The 16,256-nt window shown below is 47.9% G+C and overlaps 1 protein-coding gene across 2 annotated transcripts in view; it reads left to right on the forward strand.

The window, feature by feature from the left end:
* ELMOD3 (ELMO domain containing 3) overlaps positions 1-16,256 on the forward strand; it is a 104,274-nt gene that overhangs the window by 60,621 nt on the left and 27,397 nt on the right. For both annotated transcript variants that reach the window (XM_063931901.1, XM_063931902.1), the window contains exons 7-12: positions 4,164-4,255; positions 5,153-5,276; positions 5,481-5,603; positions 5,903-6,033; positions 11,821-11,897; positions 14,085-14,212. In XM_063931901.1, coding sequence (XP_063787971.1) covers positions 4,164-4,255; positions 5,153-5,276; positions 5,481-5,603; positions 5,903-6,033; positions 11,821-11,897; positions 14,085-14,212 — 675 coding nt within the window. The remainder of the gene's footprint in view (positions 1-4,163; positions 4,256-5,152; positions 5,277-5,480; positions 5,604-5,902; positions 6,034-11,820; positions 11,898-14,084; positions 14,213-16,256) is intronic.

A 16,256-nucleotide genomic window follows, 5' to 3' on the forward strand; every position in this document is an offset into this window, starting at 1 on the left:
CACGGCAGTCGCCCATGTAAACCGACAGGGCGGCACAAGTAGCAGGGTGGCCATGGCAGAAGCCACAAGGATTCTCCGATGGGTGGAAAATCACGTACTAGCACTGTCAGCAGTGTTCATTCCGGGAGTGGACAACTGGGAAGCAGACTTCCTCAGCAGGCACGACCTCCACCCGGGAGAGTGGGGACTTCATCCAGAAGTCTTTCAAATGATTGTAAACCAGTGGGAAAAACCACAGGTGGACATGATGGCGTCCCGCCTAAACAAAAAGCTAGAAAAATATTGCGCCAGGTCGAGAGACCCGCAGGCGATAGCTGTGGACGCTCTGGTAACACCGTGGGTGTACCGATCGGTTTATGTGTTCCCTCCTCTTCCTCTCATACCAAAGGTACTGAGGATAATAAGGAGAAGAGGAGTAAGAACTATACTCATTGTTCCGGATTGGCCAAGAAGAGCGTGGTATCCGGAACTTCAAGAAATGATGTCAGAGGACCCATGGCCTCTGCCGCTCAGACAGGACCTGCTGCAGCAGGGGCCCTGTCTGTTCCAAGACTTACCGCGGCTGCGTTTGACGGCATGGCGGTTGAACACCGGATCCTGAAGGAAAAGGGCATTCCGGAGGAAGTCATTCCTACGCTGATAAAAGCTAGGAAAGAAGTAACCGCAAACCATTATCACCGCATATGGCGAAAATATGTTGCGTGGTGTGAGGCCAGGAAGGCCCCTACAGAGGAATTTCAGCTGGGTCGTTTTCTGCACTTCCTACAGTCGGGAGTGACTATGGGCCTAAAATTGGGTTCCATTAAGGTCCAGATTTCGGCTCTGTCGATTTTCTTCCAGAAAGAACTGGCTTCACTACCTGAAGTTCAGACTTTTGTAAAAGGAGTGCTTCATATTCAGCCCCCTTTTGTGCCTCCTGTGGCACCTTGGGATCTCAATGTGGTGTTGAGTTTCCTAAAATCACATTGGTTTGAACCACTTAAAACTGTGGATCTGAAATATCTCACGTGGAAAGTGGTCATGTTATTGGCCTTGGCTTCGGCCAGGCGTGTGTCAGAATTGGAGGCTTTGTCATGTAAAAGCCCTTATCTGATTTTCCATATGGATAGGGCAGACTTGAGGACTCGTCCCCAGTTTCTCCCTAAGGTGGTATCAGCTTTTCACTTGAACCAACCTATTGTGGTGCCTGCGGCTACTAGGGACTTGGAGGATTCCAAGTTACTGGACGTAGTCAGGGCCTTGAAAATTTATGTTTCCAGGACGGCTGGAGTCAGGAAAACTGACTCGCTTTTTATCCTGTATGCACCCAACAAAATAAGTGCTCCTGCTTCTAAACAGACTGTTGCTCGCTGGATTTGTAGCACAATTCAGCTGGCGCATTCTGCGGCTGGATTGCCGCATCCTAAATCAGTGAAAGCCCATTCCATGAGGAAGGTGGGCTCATCTTGGGCTGCTGCCCGAGGGGTCTCGGCTTTACAACTTTGCCGAGCTGCAACTTGGTCAGGGGCAAACACGTTTGCTAAATTCTACAAATTTGATACCCTGGCTGAGGAGGACCTTGAGTTCTCTCATTCGGTGCTGCAGAGTCATCCGCACTCTCCCGCCCGTTTGGGAGCTTTGGTATAATCCCCATGGTCCTTACGGAGTCCCCAGCATCCACTAGGACGTCAGAGAAAATAAGATTTTACTCACCGGTAAATCTATTTCTCGTAGTCCGTAGTGGATGCTGGGCGCCCATCCCAAGTGCGGATTGTCTGCAATACTTGTATATAGTTATTGCCTAACTAAAGGGTTATTGTTGAGCCATCTGTTGAGAGGCTCAGTTGTATTTCATACTGTTAACTGGGTTTAATATCACAAGTTATACGGTGTGATTGGTGTGGCTGGTATGAGTCTTACCCGGGATTCAAAATCCTTCCTTATTGTGTCAGCTCTTCCGGGCACAGTATCCTAACTGAGGTCTGGAGGAGGGGCATAGAGGGAGGAGCCAGTGCACACCAGGTAGTACCAAATCTTTCTTTTAGTGTGCCCAGTCTCTTGCGGAGCCCATCTATTCCCCCATGGTCCTTACGGAGTCCCCAGCATCCACTACGGACTACGAGAAATAGATTTACCGGTGAGTAAAATCTTATTTTTCCTGTGCTGCTTTCCTGGTTCTTCTTTCAGTGCCATGAATAGGGGATGGGCACAAGGCTCTTGTTCTAGTTCAGAAATTATTCTATTTTCATATTTTTACTTTCTTAACCATCCCCTGGAGCGTGTCTGCCTAGGAGTAGAAGAAGGAGTTGATACAACTGCCCACTCCTGGCCATCAGAGTTCTTGGCAGGGTAATGGGGGTCATTCCGAGTTGATCGCACGTAGAAACTTTTTGTTGCTCGTGCGATCAACCTGATGCCGCCTATGGGGGAGTGTATTTTAGCATAGCAGGGCTGCGAACGCTTGTGCAGCCCTGCTATGCTAAAAAAGTTTCAAGTAAAACAAGACCAGGGCTGCAGTTACTTACCCAGTGCGACGGATCCTGACGTCAGACATCCGCCCTCCAAACGCCTCGACACGCCGCGTTGGACTCACCGCGCCTGGAAAACAGTGAGTATCCGCACCGGAACGCCTCCTGCCTGTCCGTCTTCTTGTGATCGCCGCTGCGATCACATTTCTTGCTGGCGGTGGCGTTGCCCAATGACGTGCGTGCGCAATGTGTCTGCCGCGCCTGCGCATTTCCGACCCGTTCACACCGCAGCGAAGAACCGCTGCGTGCGAACGGGTCGGAATGACCCCCAATATACAGACCTGTTCTTCTGCAGAAATCAGGGAATCTGTGTCCAAGAAGAAAGACTCTAGGCGCCCACCTTGGCCGTCCACTCTTATGTCTGTGCCAAATGCCTATAATATAGTCTGACCCCCTGTGCACTACCTGCATCACACCACAGTCCCAGACAGTACCTCCCCCCCCCCCCCCCCCCCCAGTGCCAAAACCATCCATGTTATCCCTGAACCAGAATATCTCCTGTTTCATGATTGTCTCGGGGCCACGAACTCCACCTACTGCTCCTGGAACAGATTCCAGCATATTCTGTGGCCACGAACTTGTCTAATTCAGAGCGTTACAACCCATCCAAGTACAAATGCCATTCCTGATAATTACTTGGTGATGAACCCTTCCTTGAGAGATGAGGGTGACAAAACTAGAGGTGAGGTGGGTGCTCCGGATAGTTTGTTATCCCCTCTTTGGTTTGATTACTCCTCTTCAATGTGGCTTAGTGTCTTACCATGGTGGTACCGTAGGCTTTACACATTCACAATTCACAGCACTAGTGTCACAATACTTGTGTCCCAGATGTTCCAGCCCTCTTACCCAGAACACTAACCACATTTATGAGTTCCCTGTCCCATTGTGAACTATCCAGTTTTGTGGTTATCTAGGACTACGGTTCTTTTGTGGATGTAGCGTTTCTTATGCTGACAGTATTTACATAACCAAGTACATTATACGGATGTCTGTGAGATATTGCAGAATTATTATCTGTTCTGATAATGAGATTTATTTTATGGTTTGTTGTAATATAGTTTATTTAATGTAATAAATTGTAAAAGGTGTGTGTGTGTGTGTATATATATATATATATATATATACACAGCAGTAAAGATGGCACTCAGAGACTTTTTAAAGCGGTGAAAAAGACATCTGTATTAGATGTTAAGACATGTCTTAACATCTAATACAGATGTCTTTTTCACCGCTTTAAAAAGTCTCTGAGTGCCATCTTTACTGCTGTATATTTATTCTTCTGGAAGGGCACCTGAGCAGTTGGGACGTTTCACATTGAGTGCCGGCATACTGTGGATGGGTGTGTATATATATATATATATATATATATATATATATATATATATATATATATATATATAATATATATAATCAGTGCGGTGAGATGCTTTACATGTAAGGTTGGCAGTCACCTCTTTTGTTCATTGCCACAGAAATATGTCTATGGTCTGTGGTGGTACTCAGGTGCTTGGCTATTTTCTATTTGTATAATGTGTATGTGGGGTGAGTACAGGTGTGGCGACGACATACTGCAGATCAGTAAGACATGGGGCAGTGTAATGGTAAAGAACTGTATTCTGCTCTAACACTAACCTGTCGCATAATTTCTATGGCCAGCGCTCCTGGGAGATCTTCCTGGACAGACACCTTTAATCTCCTTTAATGAAGCATTGCAGTATTTCCAGACAGCAGACCTGTCTGAGTACATGGTACGTATCTGGCTACAGCAATCACAATTTCTCTAATTAATGTCTTTGTATACAGTACATTGCCTAATCATGTAATTAATTCTGCATTCATTCAGAATAATAATAATAATTATAATGTTTCTAAATATCATGGCCTTGAAACTAGTGACCGCCAATGAGGCAGCATAATGCACAAAGTACCGTAAGCTGCATTTAGTGACCAGTGCCTAGTAAATTGTGAGGTTGATTTGTGGTGAGGTTTGGTCCAGTATGTTTATGTAATGGGTAGCCCTATCCTAAAGATACTGGGTATATTAATAATTACTGTGTGTGGTGGGTCATCTGTGTGCAACAAGGAAACAATCTTATGTACTTTCCTTCTATCTCCCTTAGCAACTGGTCTAGCCTATCATGGCTGACACATGTCATGTGTACTAAGCAGGAGCAGCTCCATAGTAACCCAGTAACAGGGAGACTGGAGCGAGAGTGGTAAATTATGCCCTCATCACCCAAACACAATGATAACATTTCCAGTACTTTCTGGGTGCAGATACCTCTAAGGCAGCTGTATTCATTGTTACACATCCTAGTATGCCCTGCCACATATTTACTATAAGGGCATGCTGGAATGTGTAGTTCCGCTACAGCTGTTGAATACCCCTGCTCTAAGCTCTTGCATCACATGATAACAGTAGAGAATTTCAATACTCCATAATGTCGTATTCTGTCGTGAACCATGGAATTAATGTACACTAACAATATAAGAGTAGGTTCCTCCTGTGTCTGACTCGCTTCTCTAACGTAGCTCCAGAGATGCTTATTGCAAGCAGTGAAAGCAGCTGTGTATATATAACATGTTCCCTTCCTTCTCCTATTCGGAGTGGGGCTTTCTGAGATCATGCTGATTTCTTCTTGCAGACGAAGATTCAGCCCACTGTTCGGCGCTCCGGGTTCTCTGCAATCGCCCATCTGCTGTTCGGACCCCCGCGACTTAATAAAGAACTTCATGCAGAGAGGGACTTGGTGCTGACCATAGCACAGTGTAAGCATTGAGCGGGGGGAGTTGGAGAGATTTCATGGCAAGGTATTTCAGACGCACTCCAGGTGGAGATAGCAGCAGAGGTTAATTTGCTCTCAAGAACGGATGCAGTGTACACTATGGAGAATTTCCCAGATAACATCAGTGGTCAGTATTCTTTTTCAACAGGCCAGTTCTACAGTAAATGTGTTATGTGTTTGTTCTCAGGTCCCCTTGATAGCAGTCAGCAGGTTCATATTCGAGTCCTACAGACCATATACAAGAAGCTGACCGGTGCCCGCTTTGATTGTCCCCTATATGGTTCGCACTGGGAGCAGCTGGGATTCCAAGGTGAGCGGTCAGTGCTTTGGGACAGGTGGTATTACCACCTGGACCAGATTAGGAAATATATAATCCCTGCACCCAGAGACTAATGTAAAAACAGACAAACCGTGCAGACAGCCATTTTGTCGACATTGCTAAGTGATGTCACTAGTTCTGTGGGAATCAGTAGGCTGACTTGTGAAGTATCTCATTGTTTCTTAATGAATCATATGTATTGTATCAGGGAGCAAAATGGCTGCTCCCAGTGTGTGTAATAACCTGTACTGCCAACCTGTGTGTGAGGTGCCCATTTACTTCTGCTGCAGGCCTGGATCCTGGCACTGACCTGAGAGCTGGCGGCCTGCTAGGTCTAATGCACCCGCTGTACATGGTGATGGAGCCCAGAACACTGCCTTTGGCACATGATATTTTCCGACTGTCGCAGCACCACACACAGGTCTCTGTTTTCAACTGTCATCACGCTTAGTATTGTGTTCCTCCATTTGTTTCTCATTATATCCAGTATGTTACACTAGTATTTTGGGCCCGCCATACACCGTTAGTTCTAGCTATTGTGCAGGGTTTTTACTTCCTCTCTCTTACAGCACCTTCCCATCTTCCCCTATTCCTCTTCACTCTCCCCATTTTACAGGGTTGGTTGGGCTGTTTTGTTTCTAGTTTTTCCCCTCTGTCTCCTGAGACCCATCCTCTTTGCCTTTCACCTTTTAGTCTCTCTCTCTTGGGAGCCTTATCTCTGTCCTGGCACCCTGTCTCCTCTTATTCCTCTATCCTTTCTTGCTCTGTCATTTTTTTCCTTTTTTTCTTCTCCCTCTCCCTCCTGGGACACCTACTCTCTGCCCTGTATCTCGTATCTCTCTTCCGCTCTCTCCACCTCCCCTCCCTCCCTCTTCCTCTTGGGATCCCTCCTCTCTGCCCTGCAACCCTTGTCCCACTCTCTCTCCTCTCTGCCTTGCCACATTGTCCTCTCTCTCCCTCCTCTCTGCCCTGCCACATTGTCCTTCCTCTCTGCTAGGGTTACCACCTCATCCCTTTAATTCTGGACACCTATTAGTTACACAGGTTCTGTGGCTGATTAAAACCAGGTGAAATGGAGTCTTGAAGTCAGCCAGCCACACAACCTGTTAATTAATATGTGTCCAGAATGAAAGGGATGAGGTGGTAACCCTACTCTGCCCTGCCACTTGTCCTCTCTCTCCCTTTTCTCTGCCACATTGTGCGCTCTCTCCCTTTTCTCTGCCCTGCCACCTTGTCCTCTCTCTCCCTCTTCTCTGCCATATTGTCCTCTCTCTCCCTCTTCTCTGCCACATTGTCCCCTCGCTCCCTTTTCTCTTACGTCCTAGAGGATACTGGGGTTCCATTTAGTACCATGGGGTATAGACAGGTCCACTAGGAGCCATGGGCACTTTAAGAATTTGATAGTGTGGGCTGGCTCCTCCCTCTATGCCCCTCCTACCAGACTCTGTTTAGAAAATGTGCCCGGAGGAGCCGGTCACGCTTCTGGAAGCTCCTGAAGAGTTTTCTACATTTATTTTGTATATTTGTTATTTTCAGGCAGGTCTGGTTGGAACCAGCCTGCCTGCTTCGTAGGATTAAGGGGGGGGAACCTCCCAAAGGGTTAATGGTCCTGTTCCCCGCTGACAGGACACTGAGCTCCTGAGGGAACTATTCGCAAGCGTACATTCACGCAGCACGCTGCCACCCATAACAGCCAGAAGAAAGAAGAGTGGTGAGTACTAAGCCGGCGTCCTGACTAGCGGTTTGACGCCCATTATGAGTGTACGGAGATGCACGACTTCTAACCGGGGCGGAATGGGTCTCCTGACACAGTACACAGCTGCGTCCAGGTACACAGTACCCACACTGGCAAAAACAGCCTTAAAATGGTTTTCTCTCCATCTTAAGCAACAGATTACCTCAGCCAGTATAAAAAAAGCGGGAAGACCGTGTGCCATTGAAGGGGCGGGGCTTCACTGAGAGGATCCAGCAGCTCACCAGTGCCATTTTCCCTCTGCAGGGGACACAGACGCTGACTGACAGAGACGCGCAGCTCCTCCAGTGTGCCTCCAGATTACCTCAGGGGTACTAGGGGATCATAGCAGGGAGGGAGCAATTTTATTAGTGTACTAAGTCCCCTATCAGGGTACTTAGTCTGCGATTCGGCTTAGTTTGGGATTAGCGATAAGGGCGCGGTGGGGGCTGGCTCGAAATTACTCTGTCTTCCTCTGAAGGGCTCTTTGTGGGTTAATTGTGCTTAACCTTTTCCTGTGTGTGTGCTGTCACATTTACATTATGTCAGGCAAAGAGTGTGTTTCTTGTACAGCGGAGTGTTCCTCTTCATCAGGGGGCTCACTACTGGGTACTCAGGGCAGTGCACCATACCACAATAGCGGGGCTGAACCGGAATGGGTTAATTCCATTAAGGGAATGATCTCAAATATTTCTACAAAGCTATCCCGCAATGAGAAAGAGACACAATACTTAAGACTGAATGTGGATGAGTTTATGAATAGAGACTCAGTCCCCAAACCAGCATCTTAATCCCCTCCCATTTGTCCGCAAAAACGATCTCTGGCCCATATCTTGCAGTCTGACTCTGACGGGTCAGACATGGAGGATGGTGAGGTGGATTTGGAGGGGAGGGGGATGCTACTCTGTCACAGGAAATAGAGGCTATCAGAGATGTTCTGCAAATTCCTGATAAGGTGTCAGAGGAGTGTGAGGAATCTTATTTTAATGTAAAAAAGAAGTCCTCAGTAACTTTTCCTGCGTCAAAGGAATTGAACACCGTTTGTAGAACCGTGGGTTAATCCTGAAAAGAAATTTCAAATCTCTAAAAGGTTGCTTTAATCTTTTCATTTTCCTCTGGAGGATAGGAAAAAATGGGAAAATCCACCGATAGTGGACGCATCAGTCTCTAGGCTGTCATGTAAAATTGTATTGCCTGTCCCTGGTGCAGCCTCCCTAAAAGATACGGCTGATCGTAAAATTGAGACTACACTCAAATCAATGTACACAGCTGCTGGGGTGGCCCAGAGACCTACTATTGCATGTGCGTGGATCACAAAAGTCATTGCTAAATGGTCAGGTAACCTAATTGAGGGGTTAGATTCCTTGTCTATGGGGATGTTGTTTTACTCCTGCAGCACATACAGTACTCTGCGAACTTTATGGTGGAAGCCATGAAAGAGATTGGTTTGCTTAATGCACGCACCACTGCTATGGCAGTGTTAGCACACAGGGGCTTGTGGCTACGCCAGTGAACTGCTGATGTGGACTCCAGGAAAGGCGTGGAAGGCCTACCTTTCACAGGAGAGGCCTTGTTTGGAGACAAACTAGACAAATGGATCTCCAAAGCTACTGCGGGTAAGTCTACGTATCTTCCTTCCGCAGCTCCCCCAGCCAGGAAAGCTTATTCAGCTTCAAATTGACAGTCCTTTCGGACAGCCAAGTTTAAGGGAAAATCCAGAGGTGCTTCTACGGCCTCCAGAGGCGCAAGAGGTAAACCACGCAAACCAGCAACTGCAGGTGTTCAGGAACAGAGCTCAGGCTCTGCTTTCTCAAAGCCTTCAGCATGACGGTGGACCACGAGGCCTGGAGGTCTGTCAGGTGGGAGCACGACTACAGTTCTTCAGTCACATCTGGTCAAGTTTGTGCCGGGATCCCTGGGTAATAGATCTTGTTTCCCAGGGCTACAGACTGGAGTTCCAAGAGCTCCTACCTCACAAATTCTTCAAATCAGGCTTACCAGCTTCACAAGAGGCAAGTATAACTTTATAGCAGGCCATCCAAAAACTGGTACAGACTCAAGTCATTGTTCCAGTTGCACCTCATCTACACAACAAGGGGTACTATTCTAATTTGTTTGTAGTACCGAAACCGGACGGTTCAGTATGACCAATTCTGAACCTCAAGTCCTTGAACCCGTTCTTAAGAGTGTTCAAGATGGAGTCTCTGAGAGCGGTGATCTCAGGTCTGGAGGAAGGGGAATTCCTTGTGTCTCTGGATATCAAGGATGCGTACCTTCACATTCCAATCTGGCCACCTCACCAGGCTTATCTACGGTTTGCACTACAGGACTGTCACTACCAGTTCCAGGCCCTGCCATTTGGTCTCTCCACGGCACCGAGGGTGTTCACCAAAGTAATGGCAGAGATGATGTTTACCTGGACGATCTTCTGATAAAGGTGCCGTCCAGGGAAAGGTTTCTGGACAGCATTGGCCTCTCAACCAAACTTCTCCAGGATCACGGGTGAATTCTGAACCTTTCGAAATCTCATCTAGAGCCAACACGGAGGCTCCCATTCCTGGGAATGATACTGGACACGGAGTCGCAGAAAGTGTTCCTTCCGTTGAAAAAGGCATTGGTAATCCAGTCGTGAGTCAGGATGTCCTGAAGCCATCCCGAATATCGGTGCATCTATGTATTTGCCTTCTGGGGGAAATGGTGGCCTCTTACGAGGCGCTTCAATAGGGAAGGTTTCACGCAAGACCCTTCCAGCTCGATCTGTTGGACAAATGGTCCGGAGCACATCTTCACATGCACCAGAGGATTCGTCTATCTCCAAAAGCCAGGATCTCCCTTCTGTGGTGACTACAGACCTCTCACCTCATCGAGGTTCGGAATCCAGGACTGGATCCTTTTTAACCACGGACGCAAGCCTCCGAGGTTGGGGAGCAGTCACACAGGGGGTGCAGTTTCAAGGAAGATGGTCAAGTCAGGAAGTTGTCCTTCCAATCAACATCCTGAGACTAAGGGCCATATACAACACTCTTCTGCAGGCCCCTTATCTTCTTCAGGATCGGACCATTCAAGTCCAGTCGGACAATGTAATGGCAGTGACATACATAAACCGACATGGCGGAACGAAAAGCAGAGCAGCAATGCCAGAGGTGTCAAGAATTCTCCTCTGGGCAGAAAAAAATGCTGTGGCATTGTCAGCGTTCTTCATTCCAGGAGTAAACAACTGGGAAGCAGACATCCTCAGCAGACACGACCTGCAACTGGGGGAGTGGGGCCTTCACCCGGAAGTGTTCAGGTGCTTGACACGTCGGTGGGGATATCCACAAATCGACATGATGGCCTCTCGTCTCAACAAGAAGCTCAAGCGGTATTGTTCCAAGTCGAGAGACCCACAGGCAGTGGCGGTAGATGCTCTGACGACTCCATGGGTCTATCAGATGGTGTACGTGTTTCCTCCACTTCCTCTCCCAAGAATTCTCAAAAGAATAAAAAGTTAAAAGGTTCAAGCAATCCTCATTGCTCCAGACTGGCCAAGAAGGGCCTCGTACGCGGACCTTCTGGAGATGCTCCTCGAAGCTCCGTGGCCCCTACCTGTTTGCGAGGATCTTCTGCAACAGGGCCTGTTCGTCTATCAGGACTTATCACGGCTACGTTTGACAGCATGGAAGTTGAACGGCTGATTCTAGCCAGAAAAATGATCCCTAACAGAGTTATCCCGACTATGATCTAAGCCAGGAAGGGGGTAACGTCTAAACTTTACCACCGTATTTGGAAGAGATACGTCTCTTGGTGAATCAGTTCTGAAGGAACCTCAGCACTCTCCCACCCAGTTTGGGAGCTTTGGTACATCCCCATGGTACTAAATGGTATCCTCTAGGACGTAAGAGAAAATAGGATTTTAATTACCTACCGGGGAATCCTTTTTCTCTTAGTCCGTAGAGGATACTGGGCGCCCGCCCGGTGCTTCGTTCTTCCTGCACTGTTACTTGGTTAAGTATTGTTGGTTCAGCTGTTGCTGTTCCTGTTTAAAGTTGGGTTAGCATAGCTTCCCTCTGTTTGTGTGTGCTGGTTCGGAATCTCGCCACTATCTTTATCTGTCCTTCTCTCAAAGTATGTCGGTCTCCTCGGGCATAGTTTCCTAGACTGAGTCTGGTAGGAGGGGCATAGAGGGAGGAGCCAACCCACACTATCAAATTCTTACAGTGCCCATGGCTCCTTGTGGACCCGTCTATACCCCATGGTACTAAATGGAACCCCAGTATCCTCTACGGACTACAAGAAAAGGATTTACCGGTAGGTAATTAAAATCCTATTTTCTCTGCCCTGCCACATTGTCCTCTCTCTCTCTTTTCACTGTCCTGCCACATTGTCCTCTTTCTCTCTTTTCTCTGCCCTGCCACATTGTCCTCTCTATCCCTTTTCTCTGCCCTGCCACCTTGTTTATATGCTCATTATGGATATAAATTTTGTTGTCTCTTCCAGAACTTCCCATTCTGTATCATGTCTATTAACATCACCAGAATCTGTATACAGACTCTAAGAGAGGAGCGTGTGAGTAGGTAAGTGATAAGGCTCTGTACATGTATGTGTCTATATGTATAATCTCTAGCTAGAATTACTCAGAACTGGTATAATTGTATGACATCACAATATCCAGAGATGAAAAGAAAACCGTAAAGGAAAGGGATAGTTGCTGCTAATAAAAGAAAAAGTAATTCCTGCCATGATGATAAAGTGCCTTCTATTTACAATCACTATGAGGAGCAGTGCTACACACAGTGATGCTGAGGAGGTTGTCCTATGCTCAGACAAAATCATTGAGCACCTCCTCTGTACAGTCACTATGAGGAGCAGTGCTACACACAGTGATGCTAAGGAGGTTGTCCTGTGCTCAGACAACAGAGCATGTCCTCTGTACAGTCACTATGAGGAGCAGTGCTACACACAGTGATGCTGAGGAGGTTGTCCTATGCTCAGACAACAGAGCATGTCCTCTGTACAGTCACTATGAGGAGCAGTGCTACACACAGTGATGCTAAGGAGGTTGTCCTGTGCTCAGACAACAGAGCATGTCCTCTGTACAGTCACTATGAGGAGCAGTGCTACACACAGTGATGCTGAGGAGGTTGTCCTATGCTCAGACAACAGAGCATGTCCTCTGTACAGTCACTATGAGGAGCAGTGCTACACACAGTGATGCTGAGGAGGTTGTCCTATGCTCAGACAACAGAGCATGTCCTCTGTACAGTCACTATGAGGAGCAGTGCTACACACAGTGATGCTGAGGAGGTTGTCCTATGCTCAGACAACAGAGCATGTCCTCTGTACAGTCACTATGAGGAGCAGTGCTACACACAGTGATGCTGAGGAGGTTGTCCTATGCTCAGACAACAGAGCATGTCCTCTGTACAGTCACTATGAGGAGCAGTGCTACACACAGTGATGCTGAGGAGGTTGTCCTATGCTCAGACAACAGAGCATGTCCTCTGCACAGTCACTATGAGGAGCAGTGCTACGCACAGTGATGCTGAGAAGGTTGTCCTATGCTCAGACAACAGAGCATGTCCTCTGCACAGTCACTATGAGGAGCAGTGCTACGCACAGTGATGCTGCGGGGAATGTCCTATGCTCAGACAAGATCACAGAGCAATCTTCTCTGTACAGTCACTATTACAATGAGTAATGCCACACACACACATTGCAGGAGATTTTTATTCTAAAGAGAAATGTGCTTATTTTATAAAATGTACTTGATAAATGCTGGGTAGAAGCTTATCAGTTGCTGTTGGCAGCTTATTCACTTGTCAACTTCTCCACCAATTAGAAACTGATACATCTCCCATATAATCACAGAACACTCCTCTCGGGTGTAGTATGGTATGCCGGCAGCCGAGCTCCCGGCGACCAGCATACCGGCGCCGGGAGCCCGACCGCCGGAATACCGACAGCGTGGCAAACGCAAATGAGCCCCTTGCGGGCTCGGTGCGCTCGCCACACTGCGGGTACGGTGGCGTGCTATTTATTCTACCTCCAGGGGGGGGTCGTGGACCCCCACGAGGGAGAAAATCTGTCTATATGCCGGCTGTCGGGATTCCGGCGCCGGTATACTGTGCGCCAGGATCCCGACAGTCTGCAACCTGAAGACCACCCCTCCTCTCTATATCTAAGACCAAGTAATTATGTGTGTAATTATTAGTACAGAAAGGCCTGGTGCTTTAGAGTTGCAGCACGATTACACTGTCCTCTTGTGCTTGCAGTGAGTGTAACCGTAGACAGCAGGTCTTTGCGGTGCTTAATGAGCTCCACCAATTAGAAACTGATACATCTCCCATATAATCACAGAACACTCCTCTCGGGTGTAGTATGGTATGCCGGCAGCCGAGCTCCCGGCGACCAGCATACCGGCGCCGGGAGCCCGACCGCCGGAATACCGACAGCGTGGCGAGCGCAAATGAGCCCCTTGCGGGCTCGCTGCGCTCGCCACACTGCGGGTACGGTGGCGTGCTATTTATTCTACCTCCAGGGGGGGGTCGTGGACCCCCACGAGGGAGAAAATCTGTCTATATGCCGGCTGTCGGGATTCCGGCGCCGGTATACTGTGTGCCAGGATCCCGACAGTCTGCAACCTGAAGACCACCCCTCCTCTCTATATCTAAGACCAAGTAATTATGTGTGTAATTATTAGTACAGAAAGGCCTGGTGCTTTAGAGTTGCAGCACGATTACACTGTCCTCTTGTGCTTGCAGGGAGTGTAACCGTAGACAGCAGGTCTTTGCGGTGCTTAATGACTTCTATGTGGCCATTTTCTACCACCTCTATCATTTATGGAAAACGCAGAACAAAACCATCAGCGACTCCGGCTTCATCCTCAAAGGTGAGTGTGACAGTGCAGCACTGCTTCCAAACATTCATCTCCGGGACATTGCCCTTATTTGTATAACTGCTGACACAAGTACTGTTGCCACGTGTTCGTACACTTGATACTTCTCAGGTGCATGAAAGGGAGGGGGTATTTAAAAAAAAAAAAAAAAAAAAGTTTTCTTTTTCATCCACTAGGGGTCACTGGAGTACTGTTGGGATATGGACAGTGCTTTAGCAGGGAGAGATGCATTTAAATATTTAAATGTGTAACCCTCCTACCCCTCCATACTCCCAAGATGCCTCAGTGTTTTTTGTGTCTTCGAGTTGGGAGGACACGTTCCTGAAGTCTGCAGGATTTTTATTTTTACTTTTATTTTTACTTTTATTTTTTGTTGTTGGCGCTTATCAGAGACCATAGACCTTATCAGCAATTGCTGACTCAGCCATGGCTGCAGGAGAAGGACGGAGCTTACAGAGAAGCCCCATCATTGCCTCCAGATCCCGGCAGGTGTGGTGAGTAACAAGCGGACGGTCAGCTCACGCTGCCGCCGCTCCGTGTGTGTAAATTCACTATGGGGGGGATACTGGCGCTGCGCCAACACCCTCTCCCCACCAACACTGCTGTGGATGTCCTGGCCTTATGTTAATCAGCCTATAAGGAGACGGTAGCCAGCTCCTGCGGCCGCTGCTCCACTATCAGCGGTCAGACCATGCTGCCGCCGATCCACTCACACACGCTCTCGCTGCCGCCGCTACAATGGGGCCAGTTTTGATGCGGGCAGTAGCGGGGCAGCCAGCTCTGCTGCCGCCTCGTCGTTAGTGAGGTACTTTGTTACAGCCCAGCCGCGGACAGCTCTCTCGGCCGCCGCTGGGCACAGTCACCGCTCCCCAGCGCTTGCCGCACTACCCGCTTCTCAGCTGCTGGCCGCGGTCAGCTTCCACTGCTGCCGTTGTCACGGATCCCTGGCTCTCAGGGGCAGCGCTGTATCGCTGTACCTGCGGCGGTCAGCTGCCGCCGCTCAGCAGGAAAGGCACAGGTCGGGCCCCGCTTACTGTGGGAATGTGTGGGAGGTTTTCACTAATGTGCGTTCCCCACAAGGTGCTGCCGCTGCTACAGTGAACGGTCATTCACCTCTTGCAGTATAGGGCTGTGGGGGAATACATATATATTCAGACAGCTAAGCTTCATAGTGAGCACATAGGAGGTGTTATTGCTGGTTACATAAAGTACCGATAATCAAAGCAGAATATAAAGAGGATAGAGATAGACAGACAGACAGACAGACAGATTATATATATATATATATATATATATATATATATATATCTGTAGGTGTATGGTTGACAAAGTTACTGTATAAATTACATGCTGTGACCACCATTTTATAATTCCTGTTTTTCCTCCAGGATTGTGTCGGTCCTACAACACACGGCCACTGGCGGAGCAGGGGTGTTGGTGGAGGTTCATCAGTAAATCAAATACTGCACAGTAGTACACCTAAGCATTTGGCCTACAATATCTAGAGATGTAGTCCAAGTAGGTTCTCGTTATTTTAGGAGCCGAGGCTTATTCAAAAAATAGTGCCATTGCCTTTTGTTGGAGATATGTTATTGGTCCTTATTAGGACATATTAGGTATCGGGCTACTATGAAAAGAGGGATTTCCTACGGTTGCACAGGCAAGTTCCTACAAGGAAATACGCTAGTCCAGCATTCAAGTTTTTCACACCTCAGCCGTACACCGTAGAGGTGGTAGAGGACGTGCTTTTCAACAAAACCGCTAGCAGTAGTCAAAACACAAAGCTAGCTCACAAGCCAGTAGCATGGCGCCTATCCAGACTATCTCTGATTTTCTTTGGTGCGAAAAAATTTATTCAGACGTTCCAGTTGCCGTTGTTACAGACATATGTTCCGCAATTTCGCATACAAAGACTACACAATACAGTGTTGTAGACTGCTATTCAGTCTCTCGTAGACTCCGTAGTTTTAATTCATCCGGTACACAAGTTCAGGTATTTTATACCAATCTTTGGGTAGTGCCTAAGCCGAACGGCTCA

This window comes from Pseudophryne corroboree, chromosome 6 (genome assembly GCF_028390025.1).
Source record: "Pseudophryne corroboree isolate aPseCor3 chromosome 6, aPseCor3.hap2, whole genome shotgun sequence".
Lineage (NCBI taxonomy): Eukaryota > Metazoa > Chordata > Amphibia > Anura > Myobatrachidae > Pseudophryne > Pseudophryne corroboree.